Source organism: Centruroides sculpturatus, unplaced genomic scaffold, assembly GCF_000671375.1.
Source record: "Centruroides sculpturatus isolate CEXI.00-Female unplaced genomic scaffold, Cexi_2.0 scaffold1209, whole genome shotgun sequence".
Classification (NCBI taxonomy): Eukaryota; Metazoa; Arthropoda; class Arachnida; order Scorpiones; family Buthidae; genus Centruroides; species Centruroides sculpturatus.
The window spans coordinates 217,131-239,607 of NW_019385568.1; the positions used below are offsets into that span (position 1 = coordinate 217,131).

A 22,477-nucleotide genomic window follows, 5' to 3' on the forward strand; every position below is an offset into this window, starting at 1 on the left:
GATTTGAAATATCGTAGACTAAATTCTGCTTTTCATGAACACTGCCTTTTAAATAATTGTAATATAGACAAAAATAATATAGATATTTTACACAGAGAAAAAGATACATATAAAAGAAAATTCAAAGAAAGTATAGAAATAATCAAAAATCAAAATAGTATAAATAAAAATCCTAGCATCTCTATAAACGAAAACTGGTTAAAAATTTTATATTAATTGTATTCACTAGATCCAAACTATTATTATTGTGAGCAATGTGCTAATTAATAATAATTATCGAACTGTTAAATAAATCAACAATAACAAAAAACTGTAATGTTGTAATGAGAGTCAGATAATATGTAAATTTGTATTAACTGTTGATCATGTCTATTAACTCCATGACATTGTAAAATCATTAGTTCATATAATAATCTATGATATTAAATACTGAAATGTTAAATAAACCAATAGTCATACATTGAAAAAATAGTGTAGAAGTCAGATATGTAAATTTATATTGTAAAGTTATGTAAATTCGTATTATATTGTAAATGCGTATCAAGGAAATAAGGATTTCGTAAAACAGATTATGAGTGTAAGGCATGATCAATTGTATGCTAATTTGATAATTGTAGTCCAAAGTATGTTTAAAATCAAGGATTTTGTAGAACTGTTTTATAAGTGAAAGGTATAATCAATTGTATACAGTTTTAATAACAACCGTAATCAAGGTATGCCTTAATTGAAGATAGTTTTATAGATTCTTATGTATACTTTTGTATATATGTGTCATATACTCCCCTAATATTATAGTTATTTATGAATAAGCTGACGTTACTGGAAAATATCGAGAGTAACTGTTACTGAAACGGAAGTAAGCTGTTACTCCAGTCTATAAGACTTATATACATGGTATGTTTTAGATTTTTATGAATTCTACAAAACTTGTGTTTTTTATATGTATGTTATATTCTTTTTTAATGTTTTAGTTGGCTGAAGAAGGGCTTAAGAGCCCGAAACGTGTAAAATGTTCACAAGTATCAACTAAATAAAGATGAGAAAATCCGCCAAGTGTCTTAATTTATAGCACTTTATTGTGTTAGAAGAATAAATATATACCATGTTTAAATTTTTCTCCATTGCGTGCCGCTTCACATTGAATTTTCGTCGATGTTAAGCCTAATGAAAATTTTTATAATAATAATTGTGGCTATTGTATTGTTAAAAATTATTTCTTTATTTTGTACAAACAAAATAAATATATTGAAAAATATAAAAACAAAAAAAATATACTTTAGAAGTTAATCTAGTATCAAAAATGTTTGATTCAGCATGACACAGTCCAACTGGAATGCTTTTGGTTAACTGACATTTTGGTTGATTGGCATTTGGATAATCAATACTCTACTGTACATATATGTGTGAACCTTGCTGGGTAAAATGTTAGCTGGCTGGCTGAGTACCATGATGGTGGAGTTATAAGGCCGTGGGTGTAGGAGTTGTTTGCAGCCAGCGCTGTGATTAACCGTGTAATGTTATATCGAAATTTGAATACATATGGAAGCAAAGGCTTACTTGGGGTCTGGGTATCACAACTGACAAGCACATCACACAGCAAGTGAAGGCTGGGGTTCAAGTCTTGTCCCGGGTCAGTTCTTTTCTTCCAGGTGTTCTAAATTAGTTAATAAATTATTGAAATTATAATTATTAATTTAGGTAAGAAATGGTGTCTAATGTCTACCTCTAATACCAAATTACTTTGCATTAATTATTTAGCATGTTAATTAACTGCCATCTGACACGCTGGCAGTCGTACTAATTACAGCCGTACAGAGCCACCTGACCGCTTGACATTGCTATAACCAATGTAATTTTACTTAAGGGTAAATTATCTGGGCTTCGTAAGATGTTTTACATCCTAGTGGTGGCCTCTCACACACATGTATAAAGTTGGCTCTGACCGCTGGCCATCGTATGGCCTCATGAAGTGGTTCGATGACAACTTAAAAAGCGAAATACAATTGTTCTTGGATATGAAGAGATATGCCTTTTCTCATTTTGGTAATAAAGAATGGATGTGTGATTTTGGGTTTCTTATTGACATGACTCAGCATCTCAATGATCTTAATGTGGAACTTCAAGGCAAAGGACAGTTTATTCACAACTTGTATGATAAAATTCAGGGCTTTGAGCGCAAATTAAAATTGTGGAAACAGCATCTTTTGCAGAATAATGTGTCTCACTGTGGAAACATTTAGAAAAAGAAAACGTTACTGCTTCTCAAAAATACGCACAATATATAGACATTTTAATCAACGAATTTCAATTACGATTCCAAATGTTCAAAGCTGAGAAGACAGCGGTTTCCATGAAAATGTTTTCCTNTTAAAAATTATTTCTTTATTTTGTACAAACAAAATAAATATATTGAAAAATATAAAAACAAAAAAAATATACTTTAGAAGTTAATCTAGTATCAAAAATGTTTGATTCAGCATGACACAGTCCAACTGGAATGCTTTTGGTTAACTGACATTTTGGTTGATTGGCATTTGGATAATCAATACTCTACTGTACATATATGTGTGAACCTTGCTGGGTAAAATGTTAGCTGGCTGGCTGAGTACCATGATGGTGGAGTTATAAGGCCGTGGGTGTAGGAGTTGTTTGCAGCCAGCGCTGTGATTAACCGTGTAATGTTATATCGAAATTTGAATACATATGGAAGCAAAGGCTTACTTGGGGTCTGGGTATCACAACTGACAAGCACATCACACAGCAAGTGAAGGCTGGGGTTCAAGTCTTGTCCCGGGTCAGTTCTTTTCTTCCAGGTGTTCTAAATTAGTTAATAAATTATTGAAATTATAATTATTAATTTAGGTAAGAAATGGTGTCTAATGTCTACCTCTAATACCAAATTACTTTGCATTAATTATTTAGCATGTTAATTAACTGCCATCTGACACGCTGGCAGTCGTACTAATTACAGCCGTACAGAGCCACCTGACCGCTTGACATTGCTATAACCAATGTAATTTTACTTAAGGGTAAATTATCTGGGCTTCGTAAGATGTTTTACATCCTAGTGGTGGCCTCTCACACACATGTATAAAGTTGGCTCTGACCGCTGGCCATCGTATGGCCTCATGAAGTGGTTCGATGGTTGTGGTATTTTTTTAAGAAAAAGCTATTTTATTTCTGATAGTGTTTTTTTAATAGTGAATAGTTAAAAAAGGAAAAAAATTTAATTATTCTCTTTTATTACATGTAAATAATATTACCGAACAAAAATAAAAGTATATAAGTGTGAAATAATATATATTTACAGAAAAAAATTTATAATGAGTATAAAAGTATAAAAATGTAAATAACTGTCAACTGTGCTTACAGCAAATATGTGAAATTCAAATTACAAGATGAAGTAAACAACATGTGCAGTTCAAACAAATTGTAAAATACTTTTAACACATAGATGTAAAAACTTTTAATTAGATGAGCACATGTAATTACAGGGTGTTGTAATATAAATAGCCTGTGGTCTTATAGCCTCTGGTTCAAGTCCATACGACCACCGGTTGTCATTCATATATTTTTTTTTATCTTCACTCTACTGACTGTTATGTAACGACCCTTTTATTTACATTATAACAACATATTAAATATCAAATGTTCTTATTGTGGCCGGTAAATACGCAAAATGATGTGAGGGACGAACAGACCCACAATAAAGTGTCATTTTAAATTTTAATTATTGGAAACTTTAATCGGTTAAATTCAAACGTTTTATCGAGTTAGGCTAAAAGCCATAAAAATTATTTCCCACGGAGTTTGTTCCTTGTTGAGTCGGATCCAGTTAGTCAGGGATGTGTCATCCGTAACTTTTGATGGAGTGCCTATATTGGACGCCAGACTGTTAATGGCAACCACCTGACCTCATGGAAAAAACCCAAGAGGAATGGCAAGAGAAAAGAAAAAAGACCCCGAGGTCAGTCGTCATCCGAAGTCCCTCTACAAAAGTCGTCTTCAAAAAGTTTGCTCAACAAAGTCGTCCTCCCGAATTAAAATCGTGACCCAGGATTAACACAGTGATCCAGGATTTAAATCGTGACCAGGATTAAACCCGAGAGAAAAAATTCGTGCCTGAATAAGCCTCTACACTCCTCCTCCACACCAGTGAACGGACAAGATTCGGATCTAGTGGAAAGAACAGTCCATCGACAAGGTATTTATCAACCCGCGATTCGTTTGTAAACTCTCTCTCTCGATGGGCCTCTCTTGAATAGGGAAACTATGACCGAAATTACCTCTCTTTGTATTTCCTTTAGTTTCATTAAAATTGTTAATTGTTAGCAACCATGGACTCCGATTAAGTAACTTCCTCGTCTCTCTCCTCACCTCTACTCCGAATCCAATCGCTCACCCACTACCGCTCACGTGAACGTAACATCGCAATTTCTGAGTCCCCCAGAGACTCGGTGGTGTCAGATTTAGGTTTCCTGACGTGGTGTCAACGAGACATCGACCCTACGGTCACAATATATTACAGGTGGCAGTTAATGTGTTAAATTAGTGGAATTATAGCTTGATTATTTAGGTGATTGTTTGGTGATGCTTTTGTTATATTTTTAGTAGTAATAATTTTAGATTTTTAAACATTTAAAATCTGTTTGTGCATTTCTTTTTTTTATAGCTAATACAAACATTCCATTATCATCTCCTAGTCCAGTACAAAATGGAGAAGAATCAAAACCTCAAATTGCTAAAGTTGGCCAATCCAAAATAGACTATTTAAAACAATGGAGTATATCTACTTATAAATGTACCAGACAAATTTTATCAGAAAAACTTGGAAAGGTAAGTTTAATATCATTTGTTTTGTATTTGTATAAATAAAATTTTCATTAATTCAAAGTAAAATTGATTTAAATGTGAAATTTATATAAGTTTATTGTAATTACTCCAGTATTACTAAAATAAATTATATCTATTTGTAAATTTGCTGACCTGGTGGAGATTGGGGACTTAAAATCTCACTTCTCAGACACCAGTGTAATTTTGCTGACTTATAGGAGAGAATTGTTAATCTCCTATCAGGATGATCTAGGGATGTTTGCATGTGAGTGTGGAGGAGGAGACAGAGATGACAAGTATCTTACAAAAACTTGTTTATAAGAAATAAACGTCTTCCAACACTAGAGGCGTTATACTTCAACACTCCAAACAACCTTTACAGCTCCAGTGGTATTTGTTTACACCTTAGCAAACGTTTTCAGCCTCATCGAGGTCTTCATCAGGCTACTTAGGAATTCGAACACGTTTGGCAATGAACGTATACGATTCAAAATTTATAAACTGATTAAGAATACTTATGGAACGTTACGCACGTGCTAAAACGACTGTAAAGCACGTGTAATATCAAGTTTGCGTAATGGTGGAAGCAGACGAATTATATGCACTCATTAATGGGGATGAGTTCCCTCATAACAAAACTTTCACACACTAGATATACCGATTGCATCCCTGGAGTTGATGCATGTGCCACGTAATCCTGCCTTGTATATTTCTAAAGTTTCCATCGTTCTCAGTTGATCAGTGCAATGTGAGAGCCTGATCATGTGGGCATTTTGTATGTCGGCCGTGATTCCCGGTTCAGTGGCAACCGTTGAGAGGGCGGTGGTGTGTTTTATATTGTCGATGTCATGTTTGTGCTCACACAGCCTTTTGTGAAGGGAGCGTTTGGTTGACCCCCACATAAACCAAACTGCTGTTAAATCTCTCATCCCAAAGCGGGATAGCATATACCCCCGGTGCATGTTTTAAGTCGATTGTGTCTTTCCCGTTGCGAAGGAAGTTGTAAACTGATCTATGCCTTTTATAAGCTATCTTAGTTTTATTGATGGATGAAATTTCCTTGTATATTGCGTCCAGATGGTGGTTGTACCCCACGATTTTTCTTGTACACTCGTTATCTAAATGTTCACCATGGACATTGGCAGTATCTCGTGCGCAAGCCTGTATGTAAGCGCGAGCGATATTATGTACTAAGTTCTTATTATACCCATGTTGTGTGGCCATTTCCTGAATGTGTATAAGTTCAGCTATGATGTCTAGATAATTGGCGTTGTGCGTGAACGCCCTCTTAGTTAAGGCCCTAAAAGCTGCGATTTTGTAGGAGTACGGATCCTCCGAATTAGCGGGGATGAAAAGCGGTACATAGGACTCTTTGTAACAGACCTTGGATGTGATCACATTATCCTTAATTTGAAGGTCCAAGTTCAGGAAATGCAAAGAATTAAAAGCTTTTTAATGCTTTTTTGTGTGTATTTATTCTTCTCTTTTAAAAAACAAAAAGAAATATTTTTGAATGGAAAGGAAGGAAGATAATTAGTGTGAAAGCACCACAACATACAGGAAGTTGGAAAAAGTATTTGAACAATAATAATAATAATAAAAGGATTACATACAAAATAATAGAAGTTAGTATTTTGTTAGATTTTCTCTTGATCTTATTATTGCTTTTGTATGTCTTGGTATTGTCAAAATTAATTCATTGCATGTTGGATAAGTCACAAGAAGCTTACATTCATGAAGTAAACATAAAAAGTAAAAAGGTATTGAGAAAGAACTTTTATTATAACAACTGTTACAACATACCACTTCATAAGAAAAAGACAGAAGGATCAATTTTGCCAACTGGTGGAGAAATAAGTTAAACCAATAAATAAAATAAACAGTGAAACTTTAGTATTACAACTTTAGTATTAATAATAATAAGAATAATATACATATGCCAACATCTCTGCTTGCTGAATAATCATAATTCCAAATATGCAACATTTGCAAATTGTTTCAATTTATCCGTAGGAAGAGGTTTGGTCATCACATCCACAATTATGAATTCTGTTGGACAATATTTGATTTCAACAATTTTCTTCTCGTGCAGGTCATGCATCAAATGACATTTGGTGTCAATGGGCTTTGTCTGTGTGCTTGATCTGTTGGATTTCACCATTTCAATGCAATGTTGGTTGTCTTCAAAAATTGTAGTTGCACTTGACATCAGTATCTGCATGTCTGATAGGAGCTGATGTAGCCAAATGACTTTGTGACATATATATGCTGCCAATATGTATTCAGCTTTGGTTGATATGGTAACTGTAGCCTGCTTCTTGCTATAACGTAATACGGATGACTAGAGTGATGATAAGTAGACTTTCTGTGTTGTCTCTGATTGCCCCTATCACTATCCACGTAGTACTTTAGCTTTAGTTCACACTGTGCCAAAAGATGGAGTTTCACATCTTGAGTGCCAGACAGATAGCACATTATATGTTTTACTGCATTTTAGTCCTGTTCATTGCTGTCAAGTAAGTGAACCTAAAAAATTTTTGCTGCTATTGCTGCTATATCTAGTCTTCACATGTAGTGATATATAGGAGCAAACCAATAGCTTGTCTATACATTGTGTTATCTGGTAATGTTGCGGCTGTCGGCCATAAGGTTATATGTGTTTTAGTTATATTTTATAGTTTTTTTATATATTCGATTCTTCCCTTTTGTTATAACTTCCTTCTAGAAGCTTCTGTCTTAAATCTTATTGCCTTAAGTAGGGATTATCCCTTCTTACTCTTGAACTCTTAGTAGAACTCTTGGTACCAGAACTCTTGATAGAACAAAAGGGTAAGGGAACTATTGCTTTCCCGAAATTACAGGGGAAACAAAAGAAAGGAAAAGACCTAAGGCAAAACGAAAAAAGGAAGGGCCATTCTTGGTCAAGATCTTGAAGCATACAGCAGGACAAGGCAGTGCTCCAACTTTGAGAAAAGTCATCACAAAGGGAACTGCAAAGCCAGAGATAACTGTCGAGGTCGAGGAACTAAAACGAAGAAAGAACGTAAGGACAGTGAGTGTGACTGGAGATCTCTGAGGCACTGAGTTCACAAAGGAGGAAGACATCTGAAAGCATATTATTGAGGAGACACCTTCCACATTTGTACCTGCCAACTAAAGGAAACCTGGGTATTTTCTACTGTGGCAATATGCCATGCTTTGTATATATGTTTTAGTGTTAAGCATAATATTAAGTTCCTTAATATTTCGTTCTGTATCTTTCTTCTCAAACTTTCTAACAGTCTTTCCTTCCTGTGAGTGGGGACACAGTTTGGGGAACTACACCAAGGAAACAATAGAAAGAGAAAAGCCCTGAGGCGAGTTGGGAAAGTAGGTGGACATTCTTGGTGGAACGTTCGTAGTGGACAGACATAGAAAGAGCAAGGTCTGAAACATTGTCTAGTGGGAAGACAGGAATTGTCGGCAGTAATAGGAACAAACCATAGCGTCAACATAGTAATTGAGAATTAAGTGAATGATTTTGGATATATAAACTTTGAAACAAAGAAGAGTAGTGGAAAACGAACTGAGTGATCCCTTCACCTGAAAGACCTAAGATTTTCACGAAAAATTCCCTGGTACCATAGATACTTTCATTATCACCTTCCTAACACCTATTTTATATCTTTCTTCTTTTTTAGTATATAAGTTAGTTTTAAGTTTAGTTATAAAGATTTGGGAAAGTCCAACTGTAACACTTATTGTTGCAAAGTGTGCACCCTTTTGTTTGTTAACACTCCTGTTCATTGTAAATTTATATACAAATGTGTATGTTATAGTTGGAATCCAAGTTAGAATCCTGTGTAAAGAAAACCACCACGTGGCTCGAATAATAAATTTTGTTTATTATCATTTGTACTTACTTTCGCTGTTCATTGTACTATCATATGCATCAACCACACTATCTTCTTCAGTCTACCTGACATACTTTCCTAAATCTCTGTTCCCTCTTTCTCTTAGGTTTAAGATAGGTATAAGATTAGTTGTTAGTTGGTCGGGTTCATACTGTATGTTATGCATGCATTGTTCACATGCACATGGGAGGACAATAGACTACCCTTTTGTTTAATAGTAATATTAAATCTGTAAAGTTGGGATCTGTACTAAAAGAACAGGTTTGGATAGAAATAAAGGATATTTTGTTTGTATATCTGTTTTATGTATCACTATTAGTAACGTTTGTTTGCGGGCCTTACTATCTCTCAGTAATGAACAACCACAATGTTTTACTTGAACTGTCAATGCTGTTTCAATATGCTATTTCCATTGGGGTGGTAGCAGATCTGGCTTCTGTCATTTTATACATATCAAGAATTTTTTTTCAGTATCAACTAAATAAAAATTAATGATGAGATTTGCCTTGTGTCTGAGTGAATACACTATATAGTTGGTGTTTGAGTTGCATTTTTTTTCAATTTTGGATCATTGGTGTGTAGTGATGTGCCGGGTATCCGTATCCGTATCCGCGGATATCCGAGGGAAAAAAAAAATCCGTATCCGTATCCGTTACTTTTTAGCGGATCTTTAACGGATCTTTTATCTTAATGAATTTCATTACTTATATGAAATTTTAAAGATAGGTAGCAATAGCACATTCGTCATTTACTATCGTAAAATATTTCCATATTACACTACTAAATTTTTTTGTCGGCATTGTTTTTATTTTAATTTAACTCAACACTCTCCAAAAACACAAACGTAATCTACGCTATCCCGTGTCACACTAGCCACAAACCAGTGTTTCCCAACGTGGGGCCCACGCCCCACAGGGAGCAATTGGATTGCTAAGGAGGGCAATTCGAAAATGGACTTGTACTTGTCCAGAGTTTAAGTTAACAGTATAGCCGCTGTATATGTTAGGGAGACTAGAATTTTAGAAAGGCTTAGGTGGGGCATAGCAAAAAAAGGTTGGGAAACACTGCACTAAACTATTGTGGCGGTACGCTATATTTTTGTAAATATTAATTTTAGTTTAGTTTCGTTTCTTCTTTCTACCCTTTGTTCTATTGTTCTATTTTCTTCTAAAACTTTCTTATCTATTCTCTGTCCCTTGGCTGGGATAAGCAGTTCCTAGAACTTTGAGGAGCAAAGGTGTAAACAGAAGCCGGAGAAAAAAAAGAAGTGACGTAGCAGATCATTCGTAAACTGGACAGCAGAGTGTACGGACGAGGTGAGAATACTGGGAGTCGTATTTTCAATGACCGGATAGTTCAGAAAAAAGATCGTGTTTTAAGGTCGTATTGACGACTGTGGAAGAAAAAATCCTAATTATTGAAGAAGAGAACTGGCCAGTTATAAGAGAAGGGCGTGTGTTATCCCACCCAACAGTATGCATAAAGAAACAAGCCGAAAAAAGGGACAAAACCCCAGATATCTCTATTTCTATCTTATCTATCATTTTTTCTGTCTTCTTAATTCTATCCCTTTTTCTGTTATTAGTGTTAAGTTAGTGTTTAAGGTTAGTTTTAAGGTTCCGGGTTATATTGTCGCGATCGGGATCTGTATTGTACACGTGATTTGGATACAGCGAACTATTATTATCGCTGTAATTTCGCATGCTACTGTTTGTACCGTGAAGTTGGAATCCCCCGAAATAGAATCTGTATAAAGACGCAAAAAAGCTCAATTGGAAAATTATATTAACTTTTGTTACTTTATCCTGTCTGCCTTTGTGGTGAATTCTAATTTAGCACATTTTTACACCATAAACAAAAACACGCGCAGTGCAAGTCAAAACACGTCGCGTTATTAACGCAAAGCGTCAACTATCGGTCCAAGGTCACACGCACCGGCGCTGACTGAGTACGAAAGTTGAGATCCGTATCCATATCCGTATCCGCGGATCTAGACACGAATGATCCGTATCCGTATCCGTATCCGCGGATATACATTTTTAACGATCCGGCACATCACTATTGGTGTGGAAGGAATGTATCATCATCTTCCCGCTCAACTTGGATCTCAAAATAGCAGGTCCTTGATTACAAAATCTTGTTTAGGCACTTGCATATATTGTCAATGTTTTCAGCATGCTTCCTTGCAACTAGAATGTCATTGACATATAGAAGGATATATTTTAATGAACCATCCTCTTCTGTTCTTGAGTATAAACTTAGATCAGCTTTGCTTGGCACAAACCCAAGGCCTTTTAATGCAGCATTGGCTTTCTTTTTCTTATTCCATGCTCTTGCAGATAGATTACTTTAAACTATAGATGGTATGATTTAGCTTGACTACAAGATTTTCTTGTTGAACAGAAATGTACTCGGCAAAATAATTAATCAAGTAACAAACACCTTATTCGTTGCCAAGGGAGTTTATTAACCCCTTTATCATTTCTTAGAATCTTGTACAGATTCACAGTACTTGTACTCGATTTAAGATTAACATTGATCCTTTACTGTCCACAATCTCCTTCATGACGGTTCTTACATTTTTGTTGAACGTACACTTTATGTATTTACTAGGCCCTTGTATCGCCTATCTCAAATTTTCTAATAATGCCAGCGATTATGTTTCTCCTGTAACCCAAGGTTTCTGCTATCTGCATAATCCTTTTTATTTCTTTATTTCTTTTCATAATGTTATTGCAATATAGAAAAGCCCTTCTGACTAAGGCACGAAAAGTTGCTAATTTATAATGAAATGGATCATTGGACTGCGCAGGAATGTAGAGTGGGCTATGTGTTGGTATACACATTAGTAGATAAATGCCCTTTCTTAAAGATGATATTGATATCCAAGAAATGTATCACTACGGAACTTTTCTGCTCTAGCTTCAGGTTTAGGCTGTCTTTGTTATCGTTGGTTCTTTCTATAAAATTACTGATTCCTCGATTACTTTTCCATAGTATAAAGAGGTTACTTTTCCATAGTATATCGTCCACATATCTCTTGAAGTAAACAATATCATTTCTGAAGCTATGCACAACCTTTTCCTCTATTTTTCTAACCACCAATTCACACAGAAGCCTCGATATTATTGTGGTCTAGTAAATACGCAAAGTGTGCATTCAACAAAAATGTAAGAACCGTCATGAAGGAGATTGTGGACAGTAAAGGATCAATGTTAATCTTAAAACGAGTACAAGTACTGAATCTGTACAAGATTCTAAGAAATGATAAAGGGGATATTAAGAAGGAAGATAAAGCAGGAGTTTATAGAATCCCGTACAAGAACCAGCAGTTAGGAATAGAAAAGGAGTACATAGGAGTTACAACGAGAAACCTAGGAGTAAGGGTCAGAGAGCATAAATATGATATTAGAAAAAGATCTAACACAACGGTTCTGGCTTAGAAGGCTCAGGCCCAAGGATCCGTACTTAGGTGGGAGGATGTGGAAATCATCAGACAAGTGCACTCCCCAACTTTAGTGAAAACTGCTGAAAAAATGGAAATATATAGGAGCAAGCTAGATGAAAAACGTATAAACGCCAGAGATGCAGAGGGCCTACCCTCAGCATGGAAGTATGCCATTAAAAAACTTACAAGTAACTCTTGAATTGCGCCATATCCACAATTGCGTTATGGGAACCTTAATGATTTTTATTGGTTAACGGATAGTGGCTTATAATAATATTTAATAGTTGTATGTTATTTATTTTTACATTTATGTATTTTTACGCTTTAATTTTAATTTTAATTAGTTGCTACGTTGTCGGTATTTACCTCTTTGAATTTGAATTTGTTGTTCTATTTTTTGTTATTCCAAATTCGAATGTTTCAACCTGAGGATGATCTATGGAGTAGATCGAAAATGTTAGTTTTTAATAAACTCCCTTGGCAACGAATAAGGTGTTTGTTACTTGATTTTCTTGTTTTTTTTTTCTTTTTACGAAACTCTGCAATTTTTCCATGTATATTACTTCCTCCAAGTCGCTGTTGAGGAAGGCTGATTTTACATTGAAGTATCTCACTTCTACTCCTTGGTATGTACCAACAGCAAGTAGTATTCAAACAGTTTCATGTTTGATGACATGCAAAGGTTTCATCAAAGATCTCTCCTTATTGCTTTTGAAAGCCTCTAGTGACAAATCTTGCTTTATAAGCAATGATTTTTTCCAGTTGCATCATGTATACTCCTGGGAGTCTTTCAGGGTTCAGGAGTATACACAGTACCACTAGAAGACAGAAGGTGTGATAGACAACTGACATATATTGGTTCCACGAAGTGTTCATTAAAAGTGAGGTTAAAAGAACATGAGTCATATATACAGCACGGTAGAAACACAACGGCCCTGGCAACATACGCTTCAGAACAGGAAATAATGGCAGACTGCATGCGGCGAAAATCATTATAACCAACTCCAACCCACAACAACCGAAATGGCTATAAGCCATGGAGATATTTAAGGCGGGAAGAAACGGTATGTGTATTAATTATAAAGAGGAAATGGCCCTATCGATAGCATGGCAGATTTTGCTGGATAACAGCGTTTAAAGCGATGAGTATGAAGCATGAGCAACACAAATTCGGAACAATTTCAAAGGATAGAATTCGGAACAGATTCATATCGAATGTTTATTTGAATATTAAAGGCCCATTCGGTATAGCCTGAAGAAGAGCCCAGGAGGGGCGACAAAAACATTCGCAATTCTAAAAATAGAAACACTCCGGTTAAAGGTTTGAGGAGTATTTTATTTTAATATAATAAATTTTATATAAAAACAATATGTGGTTTACACAATTAAATTCAATAAGGAGAAAGAGAGACTTAAAGTGATCAGTATCTGATCACTTTAAGTCTCTCATTCTCTAAGTCTTTATATAACTCTCTTATAATTCACAATTTTTCATTTAAAATTGCCATGGTGGTTTATTTCAACTAAGGTAGCATTGTTCCTCATCACCTTGGATAGTCGGGGTTCTATCGTACAATATATATTGTTGACAATTCTATGTTTTAAATTTTGAAGATTAAATCTAGGTATAATATGTTTAATTACCTTTATATTTATGAATTTTGTAGGTAGCTATTAAATTAAATTTAATATGTTTATAATATTTGTGAATAGCTAGTTTAATTAATAGAATAATTTGGGATTAATAACAATTAAAATAGTAGCTTTAAGAAATATTCACAAACATGAATATCATTAATTTGTCAACAAGAAAAACACTTACACACTTTTCTAGCAAAGTGTACAAAGTTTTTTTTTCTGTTAATATATGGCAGTCTTAGCTTTAGATGTTTTTGTGATCATTAATTCATTTATGTATTGATTTGTAGGGAACTAGAACCATAGATATTGAATTGGAAGCACAGATTGAACAGTTAAGAGAAACTCAACGTAAATACATGTATATATTACGTCTGGTTCGTGCCTTGTCTAGTCATTTCTATCATGTGGTACAGACCCAACAGTCATTAGGAGAAGTGTTTTCAGATTTAGCCCATAAATCTCCAGAACTGCAAGAAGAGTTTTTGTATAATGCTGAAACACAAAGAAATCTATGTAAAAATGGAGAGACTTTACTGGGTGCATTACATTTTTTTATATCAAGTCTTTCTACACTTTGTAATAAAACAATGGATGATACATTATTAACAATTAGACAGTATGAAAATTCGAGGCAAGTATTTTGTTAATATACAGCAGAAAAAAAATAATTTTAAGAACTTATTTAATACATTTTATTTCAGATTAGAATATGATGCATACAGAACTGATTTAGAAGAGTTAATGCAAACTGCAAAAAGTGATTCTACATCATCTAAACTAGAAGAAGCCAGAAGAAATTTTAGTATCTATAAAGAAAAATATGAAAAATTACGTTCAGATGTCTGTGTGAAAATGAAATTTTTGGATGAAAATAAGGTTAGGACTGTTTCTCATATACTATAAATTGTCTTGGATGTTGTAAACTTCTGGTTTTAATTTGTATTGATATGTGTAGTTTTTAATTTGAGGTTAAGAACCACTGCAATAAATTAAATGATTTTGTGGAAATAATTTAAATAATTAAGGTGACATGATAAATATAGTGTTTGAATTTTCATTTTATATATATATAATGAAAATTCTCAAACACTATTCTATAAAACAATTATATATATATATATATATATATATATAAAATTGATTTATAGAATACAAAAGATGATATATGTATTTTGTGTTTTTTGTTTAATATTGATTGAAGGATTCACTAGAAAAGACCAGTTGATAGAGCATAGAAATTTAGATAACAAAGGTCATTTAACTGCTGACCGGTTATGGACAGAAACAATATGGATATTATATGGAATGAAGTCATGTATATTTAATAGTACAGTACATGGAAAACACTATGCATGGGCATATTACAACAAAGGAAAAAAAACATATTACAATCATATCAATTTCAGCACAAAACACTATGATTAACAGTACAGTGGTTAATAATTAGTCTGTTTAAAAAAAAAAAAGAAAAAAGCAATACAATATTAATAACAATAACAAATAAAACTGACAACAATAATAATTATAACTAAAACAGAAAAAAGTAATAAAAATATACACGTAAAGTGGCAGCAAATAGTCAATTCAAACAAAAATTTCATAAAAATTATATAGAGGGAAAAATTAAACAATTACCTGAAAAAATTAAATAAATAATTAATTATAATGTGCCCAAAAGTGCCAACTCTCAAGCACTGAAACATCCACTAATATACTATATCCACATCTGGTGGTTAAAATTCTGAAAAAAATATCTTAAACTAAAACAATTAGTTCTTATTAGCCATTATCTTGTAATAAAATTATAAACACAATCATATTTATTATAATCGCATAACAATTACTTACATGATTGAACTGATAAATAATCTAAACCAAAAGACTTTTGTCTGACAGATGTGATAGCCTTACATTCAGTTACTAAATGAAAAACATCAAAATGAACACTAGAGTAAGAATTCACAATAATCTAAACACAGAGCTATCATTCTTTTAAATATATTGCATCACACATATGACATTGTTTGTATAATACAAAATGGTCTCTATATTTAAATAGGTTACCGAGTCCCATTCATTAAAAATATACAAATACAACTTATTATATTTATAGTTAGCAGCTCTATCTTTAAACTCATTTAAATAGTAATTTTTGCTAATGTCATTAAAATAACAAAGGCATTAGTTTCATTCAACATAATAGGATAATCTTGATAACCAAAATTTTGGAATAAGGACAGTTTGATTTTCCCATGCTACTCTTTGAGAAATTAAGTATAATTTAGTGGACTCAGTGAGTTTACTAACTGACTGTTTATATAATCACCTTAAATTATTTTTTATTTTATTAAAATAAAGAGGGATCCTTTGGAACTTCAAATATATAATGTACAATGGAGTCCATCTTTTTAATGAATATAAATGTTTAATAAAGTTAATTTGTAAATTGTCGTCTTTTCCTCTCCAATCAAAGAGCCCCTTATATAGCAGTACTGACTGAATAAATGACACAAATAATTTTAATTTATCTTTCCAGTGTAACAGTCTACCATACACATATGCTTTGGTAGTCTTATCTGTGCCAATATTAACTTTACTATGAGTATACTTTAAATGCTTAAAAAGTGCCCATTGGACTAGCAAAATACATTGAAATATTTGTACTCGTTAACAACTTATATTTTACATTTCTGTATAAATCAATTTTCATTTTTAGAATGTTTTCTCCATTTCAGTATACCATTATTTTAGATTTATCAGTATTAACAGAAAGTTTTAACTTCTGTTGTACATATTTCAAAACATCAATCATTCTCTGCAGACCTATAAGTGAGTTCTGCCATAACAACCATATCATCTGCATATGCCAAGTATTTCAACTCTGTTCCCAGAAGATAAATGCCTACTAATTTGGAGGCAGTAAATTTTCTAAAAAGTGAGTTTAGATATAAATTAAACAATATTAGGCTCAATACACAACCCTGTTTCACTCCTTTAAACGTGAAAAAAAGATCACTGGTACTCCCTTTACCAGAGACACATGCCTCTGTATTAGTATATAACTGAATCAAACAATTTACAAATTTATAACTCAAGCTAATCTTCAAAAGCTGTCTCCACGAAAGGTCTCTATCTAAAGAGTCAAATGTTGATGTCAGATTAACGAAAAAAACATAAAGTTTATCTTGTTTCTACTTTAAAGATTTTTGAATTAAGGCATATGGAACAAAAATATTATTCATTGATGAGAAACCAGACCGGAAACCATCCTGGAAATTCGAAAGTACCTTGTATTTATTCAACCAAGTTATCAGTTGCATACATAAAATTTTACAAAAAACTTTTGAAATTGTCAGTAGTAACAAAATTGCTCTATAATCATCAGGTAGATCTCTGACCCCCTTCTTAAACATAGGAATAATCTTAGATATATGCCAATCCAATGGAATCTTTCCTAATTGATATACATTATTAAACAAATCTACCATATATCTAATCAAGCCTGGGAAGTACTTACATAGTTTCACTGGTATACTATCAATACCCAGAACAGTACCATTTTTCATAGTAACTAAAACCTTTTCCACATCCTGTTCTGTTACCTCCATATTCAACACATCATCCTGCCAATTCACACACCAATTATATACAGAAATATCTGATAAATATTGTCTGGAGTGAAATTTCCTTAAAAAATAGACCACTCAATCAAGATGTGGAAACTCCTTATATTTAGTTTTAACAAAAAAATTAATGAATTGCCAGTACTGCTTATCACCAGATACCAAACTTATTAATCCTCTGTAATTCGAGTCTCTTCCATATGCTGTCACTCGATCTGCTCTTATTAATCCTCTGTAAAAAAAATCGCCGTTTTTTCTTAGCTCTACATAAATTACGAGTCACATTACATCTATATATATATAAATGGACATGTATGTCCCTATATTTCACTTTTTCGCCAAAACTACACATCGCACGTGAATGGTGTTTGTATGTGGTGGTAGCCCCAAGTCTCCATTCGTGCATAGGGGTGGTTGCGTCTCGATAGCTATAAGGGTGCGGGAGATATGAGGCTAAAAGTAGCTGAAAGTGGCTTTCTATTTCGAATGTTTTGTTTGATTTTTTCGAATTTGTTCGAATTAAATTCGAACATAAAATTCGAATTGGTTCGATTATAGAACGATTGAAAACGTTCCAGAAACGTTGAAATTTGTTCGTTTGACTAAACGTAAAAATTCTCTAATTAGTCTGGAAACGGGGGACCTAATTCTTGCATTTTGTGAAAATGGGTAAGATTAGCTATAATGTAATTATCTTAATCTTCACTATCGTTACTTTTTGCCCAGTGAAGCGGGTCCTTGCAGCTAGATTCTAGATTACTTAGAAAAACAGTCTTTTATATATATATAAAAAAACTATACTATTACATACAAATAAAAACCCAGCGAAGCGGGATCTTGCAGCTAGTTCTTTAATAAAATTATTCACAGCTACACTATTCCCAATCTTCTCATCTCATCTTGTTCAATGCCTGATTTCTTCCAGCAGTACTCAACCTACAATCTGTATCAAACCACAAAAAATTAAAAGTTCCAACCGGCCTTTAGCACCAATGTGAAAATGAGTATTTAATTAAATTACTCAGGACTTCGAACTTTAACACTGGTTGACTCTGAATTGCAGACTATATTTATGATTCACCATATCACTACTTTCTTCCCTCCAAAAAATTCACTCTTTATTACCCATAAGTCTTTTTAACAGTTGTGTTTTCTTTTTAAGTTTACAATCTAAAACTACACTAATTGGAAAATGATTATTATATACATTATCTAACACAGAAAAACTTGTAACAATAGATAACCGAGTCAGCTTAACCAAGGCTAAATCAATTACGGAACATCTTGTTTCACCCACATAAGTATAATAATGTGACCTTTTGGGTTGGCACCTTTTTAGTGCCCTGTCAGGATTGACACCACCGTGTTTATTGGAACACGGAAGCCAAGATGGCAATTACTACGTCACATCGTCAGCGAGCGATCCTGTAAGTGGACAGATGGATTCGTAATGTGTCAGCATATCGAGAGACAGCGTATGGAAGAGACTCAAACTACAATTAATACTTAACAAGGATTTAATTAAAAATAAATTGGATAAGATACAGAGGCTCTAAAGTTTGTCGCGGAGAGAGAGTTCACATAACGAGCGCAAGTTGCATAAATACCCGGTGATAAAAAGTGATCTCCCGATGGAGCTCTCATTTTTTGATAATAGTTCTGATGGTGATTACTTCCACTATAATATCCACTAGCACAATGATGGCACAAGGTATCCAAATGGGCACTGGATGACGATATTCCTGGAGTAATCGGTGCGGGTTTCCTGTGTCGAAAGGACAGACGACGACTGACTTTTTTTGGCCGTCTCTGGTGATATTCACAAACGATATCGGCTGTCCAGAGGTTAAAAGATCACGAGAAAGCATTGTGTTGCCTTCGAGAAAATGTAATGGGAGACTTTCTCAGGTAGCTACGAACGACAATCGTTACGTAACTCAAACAATATTAATATTAAAGTCTAGTTCTAATATAGGAATTTCTGCTACCTTACAATAACCTTTAGACACAGATGATTCTATCATTTAAAATTATATATCCCGCATCTTCACAAAAATACAACACCAATCCTTCGCAATTATTTATCAATGTATCTTGTGATGGTCATGACATCCAACTTGATCAAGATTCTCATTACAATAATAATTCTATTCTTGTCTATTTCACAAACTGAAGTTTGTTGATAGAAAAATTGGTTTTTTACTCTATGTGGATGACATTGTCCTACTAAGTAATAAACCCAAGGACCTCCAGCAATCTTTAAATGATTTAGAGGAAAGTTACAGGAATTTTGGTATGTCAATCAGCTGAAAGTTAGTTTGGAAATCAGCAATAGATTAAACTAGGTAGGTCAAACAGTTTATAAATATTGCCGGTACCTTCCTTCCTAAGCTGTGTTTCGTCTGCCTTAGAAAGGCAATTAGAAGCCCAAGAAGAGCCATGTATAGCAGACTTGCCGACCTTGTTAGAGTAGAGGACAGCATATACAGAAAGGATCCTAACATACTGGCATATGTTAACCTAAGAATTATTAATCTTCAGGTACAAATGTACAATCAGTCCACTTATACCTTATTTGAGCATTGGGTCAATCTTTTTGAAGGTTTGTTTTAAAAGATTTTGCAAGAAAAGCTTTTTTTTTTCAAACTAGTTATTTTTCTATTTTGCAGATAAGCAACAAGAAAAATGCACCTTTTAAAAATCCAGCAAATAAGTTTACTAATAAAAACGTGAACGATGAAATAGTGTGTCAAAATAGAATGTAAATTTACATTCTATTTTATTGTAACTGAAGAGGATTGGTTAAACCAATCGAAAATGTTTTTATTATAAATTTATTTGCTGGATTTTTAAAGGTGTTTTTTTTCTTGTCTGTTTATCCAGTTGATAGAATATATATTGCAGAGAAGCAATTCCTACTAAAACTTTACTATTGTTTGCCAAATTATACTGTAAAAAATATTTGTTAAATTTCAGTTTCATATGTTCTAATTTATTTTTTAAAACAAAAATCTGTTTCAAAAATTTTTGATTTTATCATCTTGTTAAGGTCAAATTTGATATTTTATATTCTAGAATATCTGTACCTAATTTCTTTTAGCCTGTATCTTAGAGAAAGTGGCAAAAACAGATTTTGGTCTAAAGGGTGGAATTTATTTTGCAGGTGAAGGTGATGCACAAGCAGTTGCTGTTGTTACACAATTCTGTCTCTGCCTACTTTTCTGGAAATCAGACCATGCTGGAAACCACTCTGAAACAGTTTAACATCAAGCTGAAGAATCCTAACAGTGGAGAACTTTCTTGGCTGGAACAATGACTGCACTTTCCAGAATCATCTGAAATTATTGGAAGAGACCAGATGCAGAGCATTCATGCACTAGTGGGCAAGTGTGGTAAAAAGTTGACTGCAAATTTCGGGATACTTTTTATATGTGAAACTCTGTGTTTAACATAGATTTAATATATATATATATTATGACATAATAATTGGATGTTCGGGCCACTTTTACTCCAGATGGCGACGGAAGCTTTTTATCCCTTAGGATTGCCACTGTAACAAGCTTGTGGAAATTGCACAAGCAATTCATTCCTGTACCTGGATGTATTCAGACCCTTCTGTTTTACATATGATTACAGAAGTAGTGTTAGAAATGCTGAAAAGATTTTTGGTAGGAAGAGTTCATTGATAAATTAATCTATGAGCATTGATTACCAGTCTGGCAGGCATTTCCATCTTTTGTTCCATTTCACCCCAAGGAAGTTTCAGTGTAACTTAAATGAAATGCCAGCAAAGGGTAAAAGCGTCTTCCGTCCAGTTCCCATGGTAAAGCATTTTTGTAAGGAATCATGGAAATGGTCAGTTTCCTCTAGTTTAAGGAAACCCTGTAAACTGCAAAATTTCCAATAAAAGAGTGAAATTAAACGTGCCTTTATCCTTTGTAGTTCCACTAAATTGCATCTGCTGCCCTTTTTGACTCACTATGTTAATTTGAACATTCCTGAAAATATCACATTTTACCTTTTTCCAACAAAAGTTGATGATAAGTGTGGATAATTCTGTCATCCCATTTGCTTCTCCAACATTTTGACACTTGAAAAGAGAGTGCCATCATTCGAATCTTTGACCCTTCCTAAAAAATTTAGTGATAGGCCAAGGATATGGTAGCTGACTACAGTGATTCCCATTTGAGGCCATCTTTCATACAGATATTTGTTGGTCAGTGAAAGACCAATATGTCTTTCCTTGACTTAAAATTAAGATACACTACTTAAATGGAAATGTGTCATCTATTATGTTCCCAGCTTTGTTATATATAAAGAGGGAAAATAGGGCATTTAGTCAAAATGACTTCCTGAAGATTTTTACATTTTTGACTCTGAGATCTTGAGACGTTGAAAAATGCAAAAAAAATTTAGGTGTTTTTTTTCTGTATGTATGAATGTTAGTGTGTAAAGAGGGGCACAATTTTGTTTGTTTCTTCACTACTAGGTGCATAAATAGACACAAGGCATTTTACATCATCTTTATTGATCTTCTATTGGCCGATACGCGTTTCGGGCAATAGAAGATCAATAAAGATGATGTAAAATGCCTTGTGTCTATTTATGCACCTAGTAGTGAAGAAACAAACAAATAAAGGAAGACATGGTATCGGAAATACATAAGGGCACAATTTTGTTTACCTTGTTTGAAACTTAATAACTCCTGTGCTTTTTGTCAAAAATTTTGAAAGTTTGCTGGGAGGTTTGTGTATTAGGGAGATTGATGCCATTAAATTTTGGTGGTTAAAGGATGAGGGGTGGGGGTCTTGTGTATCACCAGTAGGGTCAGACTTGATGATTTTACTCGTTATTAACATTTACAATTTCTTATAAAACTTATCTCTACTCTCAAAATTAAGCTTTTTGCCATAAACACAACAATTAACACCTAAATGCTAATTCCAGCACTGAATGAACAGAAAATTTTAATGCTCGAACGTTTTCGGTTGTCTTTTAGAGGCCCTCTTCAGGATGAAACACAGAAAAAAACAGTTCTA

General features: G+C 33.6%; 1 protein-coding gene across 1 annotated transcript in view; it reads left to right on the plus strand.

Moving 5' to 3' along the window:
- Positions 1-21,360, plus strand: part of LOC111640192 (arfaptin-2-like) — a 36,739-nt gene extending 15,379 nt beyond the window's left edge. Inside the window, exons 3-6 of the mRNA XM_023386194.1 lie at positions 4,673-4,836; positions 14,103-14,446; positions 14,517-14,691; positions 20,602-21,360. Of these exons, the coding sequence (XP_023241962.1) occupies positions 4,673-4,836; positions 14,103-14,446; positions 14,517-14,691; positions 20,602-20,754 (836 nt within the window). The 3' untranslated portion in view covers positions 20,755-21,360. The remainder of the gene's footprint in view (positions 1-4,672; positions 4,837-14,102; positions 14,447-14,516; positions 14,692-20,601) is intronic.
- Positions 21,361-22,477: the final 1,117 nt, after the last annotated feature.